At 40.8% G+C, this 20,599-nt stretch overlaps 2 protein-coding genes across 2 annotated transcripts; both read right to left on the bottom strand.

The window, feature by feature from the left end:
- Positions 1-909: 909 nt before the first annotated feature.
- On the bottom strand, positions 910-5,589 carry LOC128122567 (olfactory receptor 1468-like). Its single transcript, XM_052758212.1, has 2 exons — positions 5,518-5,589; positions 910-1,863 (listed from the first exon to the last, which is right to left on the bottom strand). The coding sequence occupies exons 1-2, from the start codon at positions 5,587-5,589 to the stop codon at positions 910-912; spliced, it is 1,026 nt and encodes a 341-aa protein (XP_052614172.1).
- An 11,840-nt stretch (positions 5,590-17,429) lies between these two features.
- LOC128121888 (olfactory receptor 1) lies at positions 17,430-18,374 on the bottom strand. The gene has a single exon (XM_052756953.1). It carries the CDS (start codon positions 18,372-18,374, stop codon positions 17,430-17,432), a length of 945 nt encoding a protein of 314 aa, XP_052612913.1.
- Between the last annotated feature and the right edge of the window lie 2,225 nt (positions 18,375-20,599).

Here is a 20,599-nt window from a genome sequence, read left to right as displayed (position 1 = left end):
TGGAGGACAATTTAAAAATGAGACCACAATGAAAGCAGAACAGGTAAACTGATAAAATTCTGGGGAGACCTAAGATGTAAGGAATGGAGGTCACTAAAATAGTAGCTCTAATATATGCCTTTTCAGGATCACTAAAGAAAAGAAAATTAGAAGAATAGTCAGATTCACAAAAATAGTTTCTGTCTTCAACTTCACACTTAGGCGTGTCCTCTTTTACATGCTGGACAATTGCTGGTCTATGCTGTTAACAGAATCTCGGAAGGAGCAATGAGGAAATCTGGAATAGCATCCCTGTAGCCAGAAGGTTTTTCCAGTCCTGCCCAGCTCTGCCGTCAGGACAAATCACTCCCTCCCATGTCCTGCAGCCGCTTGATCCCAAGTAAACACACAGAGGCTTCTATTATTTACAAACTGTATGGCCTATGGGTCAGGCTTCTTGCTAGCTAGCTCTTATATCTTAAATTAACCCATTTCTATTAATCTGTGCATTGCCATGTGGCTTTGTGACTCACTGGTACTTTTACATCTTGCTTCTGGTGGCAGCTCCCAGCTTCTCTAAGACCCCATCTTTCTCTTTCCTGTCTCTCTTGGATTTCTTGCCTGCCTCTAAGATGCCTCACCATTAGCCGGGCGGTGGTGGCGCACGCCTTTAATCCCAGCACTCGGGAGGCAGAGCCAGGAGGATCTCTGTGAGTTCGAGGCCAGCCTGCACTACCAAGTGAGTTCCAGGAAAAGGCGCAAAGCTACACAGAGAAACCCTGTCTCGAAAAAACCAAAAAAAAAAAAAAAAAGATGCCTCACCATAGGCAAAATCAACTTATTTATACCAGCAAAACTTATGCTACACATCCCCACATTAGTACAGTCTATTTGTTGGATGCAATTTCCCAAAATTATCAAGTGCAGCTATCAAAGACAGAAGAGAACTTTCTTCTTACAAAGGACTCTTTCCAGGGCCTCCTTCATGTCTCTGTTCCTCAGGCTGCAGATGAAGGGGATCAGTATGGGAGTCACCACTGTGTACATCATAGCCATGGCAATCTCCTTCAGAGTGGAATTATTAACTGATGGAAATATATAGAGACCAATAATTGTCCCATAGAAGAGAGACACCACAGACAGATGGGAACCACAGGTGGAGGAGACCTTGTGGATGCCTTGAACAGAAGGAACCTTAAAGATGGAGGAGACAATTTGTACATAGGACAGGACAATGAGAAGGAATGGAATGACAATAACAAGCCCTCCCATGATAAATATCACCAACTCATTAACATGTGTGTCAGAGCAGGACAGCTTCAGCAGAGGAGATATGTCACAGAAAAAGTGGGGGATCACGTTGTTCTTACAGAAAGATAATCTGGCCACAAGAAGGGTGTGCAGCATGGCATGGAATATGGTCAGCACCCAGGACAGCACCACCAGACTCACACAGAGCTTAGGACTCATGATGCTAGTGTAATGAAGGGGGAAGCAAATGGCCACATAGCGGTCATAGGCCATGACTACAAGGAGGAAGCTCTCTATGTTTCCAAAAACCGTTAAAAAGTACATTTGTGTCAGGCAGCCTGCATAGGAGATGGATGGGTCTTGGCTCAGCATGTTCTGCAGCAATTTGGGCATGGTGACAGAGGAGAAGCAGAGGTCAGAGAAGGACAAGTTGCTGAGAAACAAGTACATGGGAGTGTGGAGATGAGAGTCCAGTAGAATGAGGATGATGATGATGATGTTTCCCAGGATGATGGTGAGGCACATGGCCAGGAACAGGGCATAGAACAGCTGCTGGTCTTCTGGGGGGATGGGCAGGCCCAGGAGGAGGAATTGGGAGATGACACTTTGGTTCCCATATTCTTTCTCCTGTACCTTTAAGGGAAAAATGACACAGATCCTTAGAAATCCAAATAAAAATAATCAGAGTTTTAAGCTCTTTATTATTTATTTGAAAACTATTGATCTCATAACCATAATTATAAACTTATGTGTAATCACTGATGATCTTTTTTAATGCCTCCCTGTGTGTTTCAATATTCTATCATTTCCTAAACACATTCAGCTATGAGCTTCTGCAACACACAAAACATGTTAGTTGTTTCTTTTACCATTCTGAATGGTCATTCTAGGCAGTTGTAATTGGCTCCTTTGTCCTAGTATCTCTTACACATTGGTGGTCCTCAGGATTCTGAAAATTTATTTTCAATCAGTCCATATATATATATGTGTGTGTGTGTGTGCATGTGTGTGCATACATATCTATGTATTTGTCTAACCCAGTGTCTTAAATTGACATCTGAAATTCAGCTATGAAGTCTGTGTCACCTTCAGAACTCTACCCTGTTGCTTAGTAGTTACAGTTTCTTGAATATGTCACAGTCGTGTCAAATGCAGCAGATCCAAGTGAAACCCATGATCCCACTTTGCTCTTTCCCAACTTGCCCCTGTTCTGCTCTTGGTTCTGTAAAGGGGACACTGGGGACTCAGTTCTGTAAAGGTGACACTGGAGAACTGATAAATCCAATGTCTGCAAGGCCTGGATCCAATAAGAAATATGTCAATTTTATTTCTTTTTCTAGCACTGTCAATCTAGCAAATCCTGTAGCTTCTCTTCGTCTTTCTACTTCCTCCATTCATTGCCTCAACACCACACTCCTAGACCAGGCTGACAACTAGATGCTGCCAGGATTGTATTTACAAGATTGCCAACATTTAATTCATTATACTTTGAATAATTTAATGTGATGAACCTCAGGAAACCAGGTAAAGGACTTAACGTCCTTAACATTTCTCTTATTCAAGCCAACTTTCAATACTATCCAAGGCTCTTATCATATTCACAAATGATGCTTTGTTACCTGAACTATGATACACCTGTGTGCTGCTCTTCTCCAATGCTAGTCTTAAAAGTCACATTTTCTTGCTTCCAGCATTTTATTCTTGCTTTTTCTCTTGCCTGTAATTTCCTCCCCTCTTTAGCCTCTTCCCCAATGTTGTCCTCATTTACCTTTCATAGATATTGTATGCCACTTGCTAATCAAAAATTTCCACACTACATTGAGATCTGTTACCATGACCTCACAGCATCCCATGTTCTCCTCACATGCCTCAATGCCCCTGGTCACTGATTCATGCAGGCTTCCCACCAGACTGTGCACTAAATTCAGGAGAGGCCATGTGCTCCTTCATCTTGCAGCATGGCCAGCCCATGGCATGATGCTTGTGTGTGACCAGTGTTCATAAATGTTTTTTTGGGGGGTTGTGTTTCAATCTGAAACAGACTCCTTAAATGTTAAAGGCTACAGCCCCCCCTAAATTAGAGCCAATACCCATACTAAATCTTGTGGTGGCACATTTCTTTAGCTCCACTATTCTGGAGGCAGACATTTGTGAGTTTGAGGCTAGTCTGGTCTACACAGAGTCCCAGGCCAGCCAGGGTAACACAGTGAGACCCTGTCTCAAACATACTTTCCATATTAATAATCACTAGACTTGATCATTTAGCACTAATTTTGACACTTGCCAATGTGACTAATGCTATTTTGTATTTATAAAAAGTATAGGAATATAGGGATAGATCTGATGTGCTGCTCTGCTCAGTAATGGTGATGACTCAAAATAAAATTCTTATGTTTCAATCTACAAGAATTTATGTCGTGACTAACTTACATGTGAGTTGGACTAGACTATGGCACTGATTTTTGTAAAATACAAATCCTAATGTTGCTAAGAATGTAGTTTTCAATGTCATTAGTATCTAGGAAAGCAGACTCAAAATAAAGAAAAATACCCTCTGCAATGGGATGAGCCTCCCACAGTCAAAGATAAGAGAATAAATGTACTCTCCTGAGTAAGAACTCTGCCTCCAGATTGCCTTGTGCTCAGGTGTGCAACCTCAACTCAGCCTAGGGGTTTGTCTGCTGACTGGCCTTGAAGACAGACATTTATCAGTTTTCAGCATCATGTGATACTTAGCTTAAAACAACTAATCCGGACCAACACACACACACACACACACACACACACACACACACACACACACACACACACATGCAAGCACATGTTTTCTTATCAACAACACCAACAAACTCCGTATGTTTTCGAAGCTGACCAAGAAAGCAGAGAAAGAGCATTAGGGAACTTTGGAAGTCTTTTCTCTAAGAACTATACTGAGCCATGATTAACTTATGTGTGGATAGACTAGGCTCTGGTACTGATTTTGGTGAAATACTAATCCTAATGGTGTTATAAATGTGGTTTTCAAAATCATTAATATTTAGAACAGCAGACTCGAAGTAAAGTAAAAATAGTTTGCCAAAATTCTACTTCCCTTGTAAGTGAGAGGGACCCATGCAGTATAGGGATATATGTAGAGGTCACAAACCAGAGACTTCACCTGTGGGTGCTGTCCCCTGTGGTGGTTGTATTCCCCAAAATATTGTGTACCCTAATAATCTTATCTAGGGTCAGAGAACAGAAAAGCCACTAGATACTTAGGATAGGCAGTGGTAGCACACGCCTTTAATCCTAGCATTCCAGAGGCAGAAATCCATCTGCTCAAGGATACAGCCAAGCATGGTGACTCACGCCTTTAATCCCAGAAATCAAGCCTTTAATCCCAGGGAGTTATGGTAGAAAGCAGAAAGGTATATATGGCGTGAGGACCAGAAACTAGCAGCATTTGGCTGGTTAAGCATTTGGCTGGTTAAGCTTTTATGTTTTGAGCAGCACAGTTCAGCTGAGAGCCATTTGGATATGAGGACACAGAGGCTTCCAGTCTGAGGAAACAAGATCAGCTGAGAAGTTGGCCAGGTGAGGTTAGCTGTGGCTTGTTCTGTCTCTCTGATCTTCCAGTGTTCACCCCAATACTTAGCTCTTGGTTTGATTTTATTAATAAGAACTCTTTAAGATTCATGCTACAGTCCCCAGTGATCCAAGGAGCTTCCTATCTTCTTTAGCCATTAAATCGGTAATTCTCAACCAGGACAGCACATAGGAATCCTGTAGGAGACAATGTGGTTCACATTAAATACAAATCACCTAGAATTCTGTGATAACATGGATTGTGGTTCTGTAGCTCAGATTCTACTTTATAAATGCAACATCAGGTGATGATACCTGGATGCTGGAGCAGGAAGCACATACATTATCCCTAAAAATACACATTGGTGAGTCCCATGAGATAAACCAAAACAATCTTTGATGGGAGGCCTGCTTAAGGTTTATTAATGCTCCACAGCAAAGTTAAAAAATGTCCTTATCATCACAGGGCTGTTATGTTGATAGAGTATGATCTTAGGAGAATAATTACACAGTTCTTAATAAGAGGAACCACATGGTGAACAAAATATTACAAATGACAACCATTAATTCAAATATATCTGAGGTGTGGCAAAGTCTCTGAAGATGAGGGATTACAAAGAAGGAACATTATTATCTCTGGAAAATCTTAAAGAACATCATACCCGGCAAGATATTGAAACTCTTGTGTTGGAAGGACAGTAAAACATCAGCCCATTCACCCACCTGCCAACTCATCCAGAATATCTGAGGATGATGCACAGTCCCTGATAAAATATCATGCTTCCCTTTATTCATTGTGCTCACAGGAAATAACAGTCTCTAGTCCACACCTAGATCTGCATCACCCTTTTAACTATGTCTCCTTTTAGTTACCTTTGGGCTTAAGAGGTTCTGTGTCCCAGAGGAGTCCAGATCATGAACAACTAATTAGAGTAATTATCCAGGACCTTTCTAGGACCAATTCTTTCAGAGTCCTGTAGTTGTGACTGATTGCAGTTATTGATCATGTGTTAACTACTCCAAGGGGGAAGGTAAAGAAGAGAGATTCATAGGTAGGTACTTATTCACAACTTGTTCAGGGAAGAGCTGCTTAACAATGTTTCCAGAGTCTGTATTTTGAAGAATAATTAGGGACTATGGATATGAAAATGTACAGAAGAAACCATTTTTTTGCTGTTACGGAAACATCACCATGAAAAACATGTACTTTGGAAAGGTTCCCAAATGACATTCTCTGAGTAAAACATAAAACTGTATAAACAGCCCTCAAGATATATAAACATCTGTGAGTTCGAGGCCAGCCTGGTTTCCAAAGCGAGTTCCAGGAAAGGCACAAAGCTACACAGAGAAACCCTGTCTCGAAAAACCAAAACCAAAACCAAAAAAAAAAAAAGATATATAAACATAATGCTAACAAGGACCAGAATTTATGACTCAACTTTCTGTACCTGTCAATATATGTTAAGGATAGGAATAAGAACAATGTTTGATGAATTCCTTAAGATCATGTTAATTTGTCTTCAGGCCAAGATATAAGAAGAAGCCCAGATTCCCACTTCTAATCAGTTGTTTTTGGCTCTTCATCTCTTGTTGTGGTATTGTGTTCCCCAAAATATTGTGCACCCTAATAAACTTATCTGGGGTCAAAGAAAAGAACAGCCACTAGATACAGAGGCTAGAAAATGGTGGCACTCACACCTTTAATCCTAGCATTCCAGAGGCAGAAATCCGTCTGGATCTCTGTGAGTTCAAGGCCACATTGGAAACAGCCAGGCATGGTGACGTGTGCCTTTAATCCCAGAAAGTGAGCCTTTAATCCCAGGGAGTGATGGCAGAAAGTAGAAAGGTATATACGATGTGAAGACCAGAAACTAGAAGCGTTTGGCTGGTTAAACTTTCAGGCTTTTAGAAGCAGTTCAGCTGAGAGCCATTTGGATGAGGACAGAGAGGCTTCCAGTCTGAGGAAACAGGATAAGCTGAGGAATTGGTGAGGTGAGGCAGCTGTGGCTTGTTCTGCTTCTCTGATCTTCCAGCATTCACCCCAATACCCAGCTCCAGGTTTGTTTTGATTAATAAGAACTTTTAAGATTCATGCTACAATCTCTCTAGGAAAACCTTAATTGTATCCACCACCATTACCCCAGCCACTTTCTGTATCTGCATCAGTACATCCTAGTGCATGTTCCACATCCCTGCCATTGTGACTGAAACCACCGCTGACAGTTATAAGCCTTACTTTTGCTATCTGTCCCCCGTGTTTAACAAGCATCAGCTGAGTGAGTTTCTGTCCATACTAATAGAAAGCACATTATCATCCTAGCGAACCTGGGCCTTCATTGGCTTTGCCTGTATTGGGTTGCTATAGATGACATTAACATTTCATTTGGGACATTGAGCTATTAAAGATGTTATGAAACAAGGATGACTTGTCTGCTACTCACATCACCAGGGAGGCTACCTGGAAAACAGGACCCCAAGAAAGACACAGGGATCGCCCAATGACAGAGAAATGGAATGAGATCTACATGAACAGCCTGGACATGAGTGGGGGTAATGAAAGGCGAGGGTTGAGGGAAAGAGAGCTTGGGGGAGCGGGAGATCCCAGCTGGATCAACAACAGAGAGGGAGAACAAGGAATAGGAGGCCATGGTAAATGAAGACCACATGAGAATAGGAAGAAGCAAAGTGCTAGAGAGGCCCACAGAAATCCACAAAGATACCCCCATAACAGACTGCTGGCAATGGTCGAGAGACAGCCCGAACTGACCTACTCTGGTGATGGGATGGCCAAACACCCTAATTGTTGTGCTAGAAACCTCATCCAACTACTGAGGGATCTGGATGCAGAGATCCATGACTAGGCCCCGGGTGGATCTCTGGGAGTCCAATTAACGAGAATGAGGAGGGTTTATATGAGCGAGAATTGTTGAGACCAAGGTTGGATAAAGCACAGGGACAAATAGCCAAATGAATGGAAACACATGAACTATGAACCAATGGCTGAGGGGTCCCCACTGGATCAGGCCCTCTGAATGGGTGAGACAGTTGATTGGCTTGATCTGTTTGGGAGGCATCCAGGCAGTGGGACCAGATCTTGTGCTCATTGCATGAGTTGGCTGTTTGAAACCTGGGGCCTATGCAGGATTGTTTGGCTCGGCCTGGGAGGAGGGGACTAGACCTACCTGGACTGAGTCTACCAGGTTGACCTCAGTCTGTGGGGAAGGCTTTGCCCTGGAGGAGATGGGAATGGGGGGGGTTGGGGGGAAGGTGAGGGGGACGGGAGGGGGGGAGAACAAGGGAATCCATGGCTGATATGTAGAACAGAATTGTATTGCAAAATAAATTAAAATAAATTAAAAAAATTAATACACACACAAAAAAAAGATGTTAAAACACTTCCCCAGGATTTTAGACAGAATGATGCTTCTTTTGAGCAGGAATCATGTTTCCCATTGGATATCAGCATCAACCACACCAGGTAGAGTAATACCACTATTCTCTGATAATGGTTTACATAATAACCCAAAGTGGCTGGGTGGTAGGTTCAACTTTGAGTTCAGTGATACTGGTGTTCTATCTCCTGACATAAAAAAATCCCATATATTGAAATATACTATTCACCTTTATAAAGTGTATAATTATTTGTATATTCAAAGCTGTGCAAATATACCACCATCATTTTTAAAACCTACTCATTACATCCCATGGATCTCCTGAGTTTATTAAAACTTTGCATTAATTACTTGTCTTGTTGCTGTGACAAAATACCCAACAAATGCAACTTAAGGAGAATGGGACAATTTTGGCTACAGTTCCAGGAAATACAACTCATTATAGCAGCAGGAGCAGGAGGCAGCTGGTCACAATGAGTTCAGAGTCAGGAAGAGTGATGAATGCCTGGGCTCATTATGTCTTCTCTTTTTCAATTAGCCTGAAACCCCACACCACGGAGTGACATTGCCCACATTTAGGGTAGGTTTTCTTACCTCATCTAACTTAGCTAAATAATCCCTCACAGATGGGCTCAGAGATTTGTTTCCATTGTGATTCTAAATCCCATAAATTGATAGTTAACATTAACCAACACTTAGCTACCCTACACTTTCCCTACTTGGTCTATCCTGACTCAGCCTCAGGCAATTCCAGTTTATTTTGTATCTTTTTGGATTTTCTTGACCTTGACACTTTTGCATACACACAATCATACAGAGTAATATATGTTTCCTTTCAGCTAATGTGGTTGTTTGAATGAAAATGGCCCCTATAGACTCAGAGGAATTAGCATTATTGGAGATGTTGCCTTGTTGGAATAGGTTTGGTTTTATTGGAGGAACTGTATAATTGAGGGTGGGCTTTGAGGTTTTAGAAGCACAAGCCAGACCCAGTGGCTCTGTCTCTTTCTGCTGCCTGTTGATCCAAATGTAGAACTCTTAGTTACTTCTCCAGCACCAAGTCTGTCTGTATGCTGCCATACTTTTTTACCATGACGATAATGGACTAAATCTCTGAACCTGTAAGACATCCCCAGTTAAATGCTTTCTTTTATAAAAGTTGCTGTGTTTATGGTGTCTCTTCACAGAAATAGAAAACCTAACTAAGGCAGTTAGTCATGTTCAAGGCACATGCATGTGTCAATAGTTCATTTGGTTTTAATACTGAGTGGCATTTCATGGATGTACCATGTTTTATTTGGACAATGATCAATTGATATCTCTTTGTATATAGGGACTGTGATGAATAGTTCTCTTTTGGATATTAATGTAAAATTTTTGGCTTGAATATAGCAGTTCTTTCATGTATATACCTAAGAATAGGAATTTTGGATGATAGAACAATAATTCCATGTTTAACTTTTTGAGAAATCACCGAATAATTTTTCCATGGCAGCAGTACCATTTCACATTTCAATCAGTAATATTTGTGAGTTCCAGATTCTTCATATTTTCATCAATGTTTACTTTCCATTAAAAAGAAAATCAAAAGCCAGGTGTATGAGCACATGCCTTTTTAATCTCAGCACTTGGGAGGCAGATCAATGGTAGGCAGATCTCTGTGAGTTCTAGGCCAGCCTGGTCTACATAGTGAGTTCTAGGATAGAGCTATATAGTGAGATCCTGTCTCAAAAGGAAAAAGAATAGCAAGCAAGCAAGCAAGAAAGCAAGAAAGCCAATACACACACCTTGGCTGACACGAACTTGGATCAGCCTTATCACAACTAAGTCTATGTACAACAAATATATAGTCCACATTATATAAAATGAAGAAAAACTCAAAGCATTTTCTCTAAAATCAGCAAAAAGACAAATCTATCCTCTTTCCATTCTTATTCAATATAGTTCTTGAGTCTTAGCTAAAGAAATAAGCCAAAAGAAAGAGATAAACATGCTGCAAGCCAGTAAGCTAGTTGTTGTGGCCAATGATTGTAATCCCAGCACTCAGGAGGCAGGGAAGGAAGAGTTGCCATGAGCTCTAGGTCAGTCTGGTGAATTCACTGAGTTCCAGGCCATCCAAGACTGTGTTGAAAACCTAAGTCCTTGTCATTGTCTTTTTCTTTTACACGCTTGCACACACACACACACACACACACCCACACACACACACACACACACACAAAGTTAAAAAGATGTCTTAGTTTTAAATTTAGTCATTTAAAAAAATAGCTAGTGTAGTTATTCCCTGCATAGGGGAGTTTTTTACCTTTAAGGAAAGACTGAAATTTCTTTGGCCATTTTCCCAGTAGTGTGATTGTGAGTTATATGATAGTTCTATTTTACATTTACCAGGGATCTCCACAGTGTAATGGAAATGCTAATTTTTATTCCTACCAACAATTTCCAAGGTTTCCTTTTTCTTTAAAATCTTACAAGCATTTGTTATCTTAAGTCTTTTTTTTTTTTGGCTTGTGAATCTTTTTTTTCCATTTTTCTTTATTAAGAAATATTCTACTCACTCTACATACCACCCACAGATCCCACCTCCTCCCTCCTCTCATCTCCCAACCCTCCCTCCCAAGCCACCCCACATCCCCCAAATAAAGGTCTCCCAAGGGGAGTCAGCAGAACCCGGCACACCAAGCCTAGGCAAGTCCAAGCCCTTCCTACTGTACCAAGGCTGAGCAAGATGCCATACCACAGGCACCGGATTCCCAAAAGCCTGCTCATGCACCAGGGATGGATCCCGATCCCCCCGCCTGGGTGCCCCCCAAACAGTTCAAGCCAAACAACCATCTTCTGTATCCAGAGGGCCTAGTCCAGTCCCATGAGGGCTCCACAGCCACTAGTCTACAGTTCATGGGCTTCCTCTAGTGTGGCCGGTCATCTCTGCACTTCTTCCCGTCATGATATCGACATTTCCCAGCTGCAGAATCCCTCTTCTCTCTCATCGATTGGATTCCTGGAGCTCAGCCTGGCACCTGGCAATGGATCTCTGCATCTGCCTCCATCAGTCACTGGACAAAGGCTCTATGATGATAGTTAGGGTATTTGCTAGACCAGTCACCAGAGTAGACCAGTCCAGGCACCCTCTGGACTACTGCCAGCAGTCCAAGGTGGTGTCATCCTTGTGGGTTCCTGAGAGCCTCTGGAGCACTCTGGACCTCTTCCTATTCCCATGATGTCCTCATCTATCATGGTATCTCCTTCCCTACCTGTGGTATTGTATTCCCCCAAATATTGTGCATGCTAATAAACTTACCTGGGGTCAGAGACAGAGCAGCCACAATATTAAACATAAAGGATAGGCAGTGGTAGGACACAACTTTAATCCTAGCATTCCAGAGGCAGAAATCCATGTGTTCAAGGATACAGACAGGCATGGTGACTCATCACGCCTTTAATCCCAGAAAGCAAGCCTTTAATCCCAGGGAGTGGTGGTAGAAAGCAGAAAGGTATATAAGGCATGAGGACCAGGAACTAGAAGCATTTGGCTGGTTAAGCATTTGACCTGGTTAAGCATTCAGGCTTTTGAGCAGCAATTCAGCTGAGACCCATTCTGGATGAGGACTCAGAAGCCTCCAGTCTGAGGAAACAAGACCAGCTGAGGATCTGGTGAGGTAGCTGTGGCTTGTTCTGTCTCTCTGACCTTCCAGTGTTCACCCCAATAACTGGCCACAGGTTTGATTTTATGAATAAGAACTGTTAAGATTCCTGCTACACCTACCCTCCCACTCTGTCCCTGTTCCAGCTCGACCCTCCCATTTCCCTATTGTTCTCATTCTCTACTCCTCACCCTCTGCCAACCACCCCACACCCAGTCTGCTCATGTAGATCTCATCCACTTCTCCTTCGCTGGGTCATCCATGTGTCCCTCCTAGGGTCTTTCCCTGTTAGCTAGCCTCTCTGGAGCTGTGGGTTGCAGTCTGGCCATCCTTTCCCTCACATCTGGTATCCACTTATGAGTGAGTACATACTATGTTTGTCCTTCTGAGTCTGGGTTACCTCATTCAGGATGATATTTTCCATTTCCATCCATTTGTCTGCAAATTTCATCATATCATTGTTTTTTACTGCTGAGTAGTATTCCATTGTGTATATGTGCCACATTTTCTTTATCCATTCTTCAGTTGAGGGGCATCTAGGTTGTTTCCAGGTTCTGGCTATTACGAGTAATGCTGATATGAACATAGTTGAGCATGTGTCCTTGTGGTAAGATTGAGCATTCCTTGGGTATATGCCCAAGAGTGGTATAGCTGGGTCTTGAGGAAGACTTATTCCTAATTTTCTGAGAAACCGCCATACTGATTTCCAGAGTGGCTGTACAAATTTACATTCCCACCAACAGTGGAGGAGTGTTCCCCTTGCTCCACATCCTCTCCAACATAAGCTGTCTTCAGTGTTTTTGATCTTAGCCATTCTGACAAGTGTAAGATGGTATCTCAGAGTTGTTTTGATTTGCATTTCCCTGATGACTAAGGATGTTGAGCAATTCCTTAAATGCCTTCAGCCATTTGAGATTCTTCTGCTGAGAATTCTCTGTTAAGCTCTGTAGCCCATTTTTTAAATTGGATTGTTCAGTATTTTCAAGTCTAGCTTTTTGATTTCTTTATATATTTTGGAGATCAGCCCTCTGCCAGATGTAGGGTTGGTGAAGATCTTTTCCCATTCTGTAGGCTGTCGTTTTGTCTTATTGACTGTGTCCTTTGCCCTACAAAAGCTTCTCAGTTTCAGGAGGTCCCATTTATTAACTGTTGCTCTCAGTGTCTGTGCTACTGGTGTTATATTTAGGAAGTAGTCTTCTGTGCCAATGAGTTCAAGACTACTTTCTACTTTTTCTTCTATCAAGTTCAGTGTAACTGGATTTATATTGAGGTCTTTGATCCACTTGGACTTGAGTTTCATGCATGGTGACAGATATGGATCTATTTGCAATCTTCTGCATGTTGACATCCAGTTATGCAAGCACCATTTGTTGAAGATACTTTCTTTTTTTCCATGGTACAGTTTTGGCTTCTTTGTCGAAAATCATATGTTCATAGGTGTGTGGATTAATGTCAGGGTCTTCAATCCGATTCCATTGGTCCATGTGTTGGTTTTTATGCCACTACCAAGCTGTTTTTTATTACTATGGCTCTATAGTAGAGTTTGAGGTCAGGGATCATGATGCCTCCAGAGGTTGCTTTATTTTACAGGATTCTTTTTTTGGTTTTTAGAGACAGGGTTTCTCTGTGTAGCTTTGTGCCTTTCCTGGAACTCACTTTGTAGACCAGCCTAGCCTTGAACTCACAGAAATCTGCCTGGCTCTGCCTCCTGAGTGCTGGCACTAAAGGCATGTGCCACCAATCCCCGGCTATACAGGATTCTTTTAGCTATCCTAGGTTTTTTGTTTTTCCACATAAAATTAAGTATTGTTCTTTCCAAGTCTGTGAAGAATTGTGTTGGGATTTTGATGGGGATTGCACTGAATCTGTAGATTGCTTTTGGTAAGATTGCCATTTTTACTATGTTAATTTTATCTGTCCATGAGCATGAGAGATCTTTCCATTTTCTCATATCTTCTTCTATTTCTTTCTTCAGAGACTTAAAGTTTTTTATCATACAGGTCCTTCACTTGCTTAGTTAGAGTTACTCCATGGTATTTTATATTATTTGTGGCTATTGTAAAGGTTGATGTTTCTCTGATTTCTTTCTCAGCCCATTTATCATTTGTATATAGGAGGGCTACTATTTTTTTTGAGTTAATCTTGTATCCTGCCACCTTACTGAAGGAGTTTATCAGCTGTGGGAGTTCCCTGGTAGAATTTTTGGGGTCACTAATGTATACTATCATTTCATCTGCAAATAGTGAAAGTTTGCCTTCTTCCTTTCCAATTTGTATCCCCTTGATCTCCTTATGTTGTCTTATTGCTATAGCTAGAACTTCAAATACCATGTTGAATAAGTATGAGGAGAGTGGACAGCCTTGTCTTGTTCCTGATTTTAGTGGAATCGTGTTGAGTTTCTCTCCATTTAACTTGATGTTGGCTGTTGGCTTGCTGTAAATTGCCTTTATTATGTTTAGGTATGTTCCTTGTATTCCTGATTTCTCTAGAACCTTTATCATGAAGAGGTGTTGGATTTTGTTCATGGGTTTTTCAGCATCCAATAAGATGATCATGTGGTTTTTTTCTTTCAGTTTTGTTTATATGGTGTATTACATTGACTAATTTTTGTATGTTGAACCATCCTTGTGGGAGATTGGTCTGTAATTCTCTTTCTTTGTTGCATCTTGTTTTTTTTTTTTTTTTTTTTTTTTTTTTTTTTTTACAATGGCCATTGTTATTGGGGTGAGATGACAGTTATTATGGGTTTCACTTAAACTTCATATGTTGACAATTATTGTCACATACTCACTGGTCTTCTATAGATAACTCCTTCCTTAGGTCAGTTCTCACTTTTTAAATTGCATTATTATATTCCATTGACTTGGAGTGAGCACCATACATAGGATACATATGAACATGCTGTCATATGTATACCCTGTTAGCTCCCATTCTGTGTGAACTTCCGTGGTAAAGTTGCTCCTTTTCATTACAGAACCTTTTAAACCTCATATAATTGCATATGTCTACTTTTGCTTTTGCTTCTGTACTTTCAGTGACTGGAGACAAAGGATATCCTTCATTCCAGCACTCTAACACTTCCTTTATGCTTTCTTACAATAATCTCACAGCTCCAGGCCTTATATTTAGGCCTACAATTCATTTAGAGTTGACTTTTGTAACTGGAGAGATAGAGGCTGAATTATTTATTTGATATTGCTCTCATAGGATCCCTGCTATAAACTTTAAAAGGCAGAAAAATTAATTTTGGCTCACAGTTTCAGAGACTTTAATCCATCATGGTGGGTAAGGTGTGACTAAGAAAATTAGTTCACAAGATGGAGGCAAACAAACAGAATAAAGGAAATACAGGAAGAAATTATAGCAGGTACAGCTCTAATGGCACATTCCTGGTTGACAATTTTCTCCAATTAGGCATCATTTCCTACTTTTTTTTATCATGTCCTTGTGACATTACATCCTGAGTCTATCCAGGTAACAATTCATTCACTGTGTCATGGACTTTATTTATGATCTAACTATCTCTAGAAATGCCCTCACAAACACTATCTATGTAGAAGTAGAAATAATCTGCACCTCCCATCTGTTGAGTCCATCAGGATATATAACACATATGCACAGAGGGATATAACTCAGACATAAAGCACAATAAGATACTGGAATTATATGTATGCCAACAACAAATATGCAGAGAATAGTAAGATAATTTCAGACAAGTAATCAAAGTAGAAAACAACAGCAAAATTATGTGCATCATGATCTAGTTTTGTAGGTAAGAGGCCATTTAAGCAACAGGGTGAGAGGTGATATTATAAATGGGGAAATGACTAGGAGGAATATTATATAGAGTACAGAGTTTAGCATTGTGTAAGTTGAATATTGAGCTGTCTGTGGACCCTTAGGCAGGAGCTTCCACTGAGGAGATACAGAGAACAGTACAGACCTGGAGGAAGATGAGCTTCCAGTAAAGACGCTTATTTCAGCAAAATATCTGAGATGGTGAAAGGTACTGCACACTCTGGGGGACAACAAAAGGAACAAATGGGCCAAATTTGAAACCCTGGCTCTTATCATGTGACACTAGGAGATTGGAAAAATGGTTACTCCTTTCTTTTTGAAGTGGAGAAACTGCAGAATCAGTAAGTTTTTGTATTACTAAGACTCAGCCATTGACACTAGGTAATGTCAGAAGATGTTGAAATTCAGTTCTTATCTAGTAAAATAGTGATATAAAATCAATTATAAAATTATAAAATAAAAAAACAAAAAAAGACAAAAAAGATGGATATGAACAGGAACAAAACCAAAAGAATCAATTATATGCATATATTAGCAAAAAATCAAACAGAAGGAAGGCATAATGGAAAGTTAACTTTGTGTTTGCCTCTAGGTCCTTTTTCTGATTTGTGAAAATATGAACGTCTGGCAAAACAACAGGAAAACAATGTAGACTCCTGCCTTAGTTAGGGTTTTTATTGCTGCAAAGAGACATCATGTCCATAGCAACTCTTATAAAGGAAAACATTTAATTGGGACTGGCTTACAGTTTCAGAGGATTAGACCATTATCATCATGGCTGGACCTGGCAGTGTGCAGGCAGTCATGGTGCTGGAGAAGGAGCTGAGAGTTCTACATCTTGATCCACAGGCAGCAGAAGGAGAAAGTGCTGTACTGGGCACAGCTTGAACATATATGAGACCTCAAAGCCTGCCCGAAATAGGGTCACACTTCCTCCAACAAAACCAAACCATACCTCCTCCAACAAGGCCATACCTCCTAATAGTGCCACTCCCTATGGGCCAAGCATTCAAACACATGAGTCTATAGGGACCATTCCTTTTCAAACCAGCACAACATCAAAGGAAATAATGGATACAGGAAATTAAGGAATAAGATAATGCCAAAATTTGTGAACAAAGAACAAAAAATGCAAGGCAGCATAGGAAGTGGAGGTATTCAAATATCACTGATATTGAGTTGAATTACAAGTATTATTTAAAAAGGATAGAGAGATCAAAGCAGAAATCTGGACAAATGGTACAATCCTGGAATAACTTCATTATCATAAGGAACAAGTATTCAACATAGTAGTATATCTATTATATACTTTTCTCACTGATTCTTTTTTTCATTTTTCTTTATTAAGAAATATTCTACTCACTCTACATACCACCCACAGATCCCACCTCCTCCCTCCTCCCATCCCCAGCCCTCCCTTCCAAGCCACCCCACATCCCCACATCCCTCAAATCAAGGTCTCCCATGAGGAGTCAGCAGAGCCTGGCACACTGAGCCTAGGCAGGTCCAAGCCCCTCCCCAGTGAACCAAGGCTATGCAAGGCGTCACACTGCAGGCACCAGGCTCCCTCTATTTTATTTTTTCCAGGACCACCTGGGCAAGACAATGAGAAAGGTGATTCTGGTCCCCAAGACCCACTCCCCATGTTAAACTACTTGGCTTAACTTCTTAATGTAGTGGATAATTTGTATGACCTATGAACATGTTGGGCTTCCATGGTGGGGAAATTCTACAAAATATTCCAATGTTCACATTAATATGTTTATGGGATGAAATTGTGCTAAATTTCCAAGTTTTACCATCATAGGTTTAGTTGAATTTTCTTTTTGCAAAAGATTCTTTCCAGAGCCTCCTTTATGTCTCTATTCCTCAGACTGTAGATGAAGGGATTCAGCATGGGGGTCACCACTGTGTACATCAAAGACATGACAGTATCCTTCACAGTAGAGTTATTAGCAGAAGGACATAAATAGAGACCAATGACTGTCCCATAGAACAGTGACACTACAGACAGGTGGGAGCCACAGGTAGAAAAGGCTTTACGGATACCTTGTGAAGAAGGGACCTTGAGAATGGAGGACACAATTCGTACATAGGACATGATAATGAGTGCAAATGGAAGGATAAGGAAGATGCTGACCACAATAAATATCACCACCTCATTAACCTGGGTGTCCGAGCAGGACAGCTTTAGCAGAGTGGACATGTCACAGAAATAGTGGGGGATCACGTTGTCCTTACAGAAAGACAATCTGGCCATGAGCAGGGTGTGCAGCATGGCATGGAATGTGGTCAGCACCCAGGACAGCATCACTAGACTCACACAGAGCTTAGGACTCATGATACTGTTGTAGTGAAGGGGGAAACAGATGGCCACATAGCGGTCATAGGCCATGGCCACAAGGAGGAAGTTCCCAAGGTCTCCAAAAAATAGAAAGAAGTATATTTGTGCCAGGCAGCCTGCATAAGGGATGGATGGGTCCTGGCTCTGCATGTTCTGCAGCAATTTGGGCATGGTGACAGAGGAGAAGCAGAGGTCAGAGAAGGACAAGTTGCTGAGAAACAAGTACATGGGTGTGTGGAGATGGGAGTCCAGTAGAATGAGGATGATGATGATGAGGTTCCCCAGGACAGTGGTGAGGTACATGGCCAGGAACAGGGCATAGAACAGGTGCTGGTGCTCTGGGGGGATGGGCAGGCCCAGGAGGAGGAACTGGGAAATGACAGTTTGGTTCCTGTCTGCCATGCTGTCTCAGGTACCTTTAAGAGAAATCATGACAACAGTTTTCAAAATAAATATGATCATGTCTTCTTGTTAACCATCTGTTATGTGTTCACTAATATGAATTTCCCAACCATCACAATAATTGTATATACATTCTCATGTTTGTTATCTCTATAATGCTGAAGATCGAATATTTAGTTCTTTCTACCATATTTTAGTGTTCATTACTTCCTAAACATTTTTATGAATTTGATTCTGAGACACACAGTTCACTGGTTTTTGTCTTATCTGCCCGACTTGTCAACATTATTCTGTGAATATTAAACAATCGTAGTTGGCTCCTTTTCTGTTACTATCTGCCATGGCCATGGTCCTGAAGGATTTTTTTGAGCCAAATCCTCTCATAATTCTATGTACTTTGGATTACCAATGAAAATGGTCTCTTTTTACCTATAGATTCTGTACTGCATTGCTAACTAATTATCTTCTCTGGGGTATACCACAGGAATCCTTAATTCAACAGATTCCAAATATGTTGAGGCCCATGCAAGGGGGACAACAAACAGCCTTGGAACTCAAGGAACATGGCTGGTGGTCAGCAAAAGTCACGCTCAGTGAGTCTTGGAGAGGCGGAGCCCCAAGGACACTATGTCCTGAGGACCGCATGCTGTCACTGAGCACAGTTCTGCTTACTGCCCTCGTGGTCACCACGTCCCTCATCATCTGTGGGTTGTATGAAAATTCTCAGGGGGTTCTAGCCTCTCACTGGGCAGTGTTATTGGTACTTACAATAACAGTGACTGACTTTTTCCAAGCATTGCTGCTGGAGCAGATTAAGGATTCAACCACCACCCTTAGAAAGAATTTAGAGACATGTATTGTTAGTTAAATTAGGTTAAGATGTTTTTGTTAATAGCTTTGACGTAGAAAATCTTGGAAAACAATTTAAAGTTTAGAAAGGCACACTTTTAATAGTTGAGTGAGGGACTTGTTGAGGTCATGGAACAGGACAATAGTACCCTGGCTATTGCTGACTACCTTACTTTTCTTGCCAGGATGGGTTGGTGATCAAAGGTAATGATTAATTCCTTGTATCCATTTCTGCCCTCAGCCTCTTGATACTATTTAATAAAAAACTGTTGATGAGTGGGTATGCACCCTGAGGATTTAAAATAGAGATGACTGGTTGTTTTTCATATATAAAAGTGTACATTTGTGATTCTTTTAAGATTTTTAAAATGAGATTACCCTTTGAGAAAAATAATAAAATTATAGATCCATTCTTTGTAACCACAAAATGTAGCTGGACAGTAAAAGAACGGGATGAGAAGAAAACACCTTGCTTGCTTACACCTTGTTAATCTATAACAAGTTGCTTGGACATGAATGTATGTGGGTTCTTGGGGATAATTTGTTTATCACCTGAAATACATAAAATGTTTAATCATGTAAGGGAAATAAGAAACATGATGATTTTTACTTGTTCTCATTGTAATCATTCACTTGAAAGATAGAATGTAACAACATTGTAATTTTTATATTGGTTGGAAGAATTTGTTGGAGTATGTAAAGTGTAAGAGAAAAAATAGAGAAGTTAGAAGGAAATCAACAGGAAAGAGGAGGAAGTGAAACATCAGGCTAGAAGAACAGAACAGAAAAAGAACAGAGTAGAACAAGCAACAGAAAGAGTAATAAAATGAAGGAGGTTTTATTTCTCAGAAGTCTATGTGTTTTTCTCACTGTCTCTGCATCTTGTTCTCAGTCTCTCTGACGTGCAGAGGGCTGGACCCTCTGCACAAATGCATCTTAATGATGTCACTCAGCTCTCTCTGGGTCTCCTACTCTCTTGCTTTTGTATCTCAGTAAGAGGAATTCCAAATTGTATCACATGACTGAATTTTAGGGGATTCATTTATTTATTTTACCTTCAATGCAGGACATCTGATAGGTTCTCTTCCATGTTCACCTGCTGCTCCGGTTACCAGGAAACCATATTCCCAGAGCAGTGTGACATCTTCTGTCTCCTGGAACATCAAACGAGATGTTTCCCTTGTGTCAATAACCATGCTTTCAAACCCTTCTTCAATATGTTTCATCCATACAGTAGCATCCTGAGATGGCAATCTTATTGTGTTTTTCTGATTATTGCTTCATGAGGATTGTCATTGCTCTTTAGAAAAAGACATAATCTTTATCATACACTTAGCCTCAAATTTTATCCTATTCTGCAGTAAAGCCTTTGTTGG

The sequence above is a fragment of the Peromyscus californicus genome, unplaced genomic scaffold, assembly GCF_007827085.1.
Source record: "Peromyscus californicus insignis strain IS unplaced genomic scaffold, ASM782708v3 Scaffold_3__1_contigs__length_106647218, whole genome shotgun sequence".
NCBI classification, from domain to species: domain Eukaryota; kingdom Metazoa; phylum Chordata; class Mammalia; order Rodentia; family Cricetidae; genus Peromyscus; species Peromyscus californicus.
Note: the sequence above shows the minus strand (reverse complement) of the source record. Positions and strands in the feature narration are given on the sequence as shown.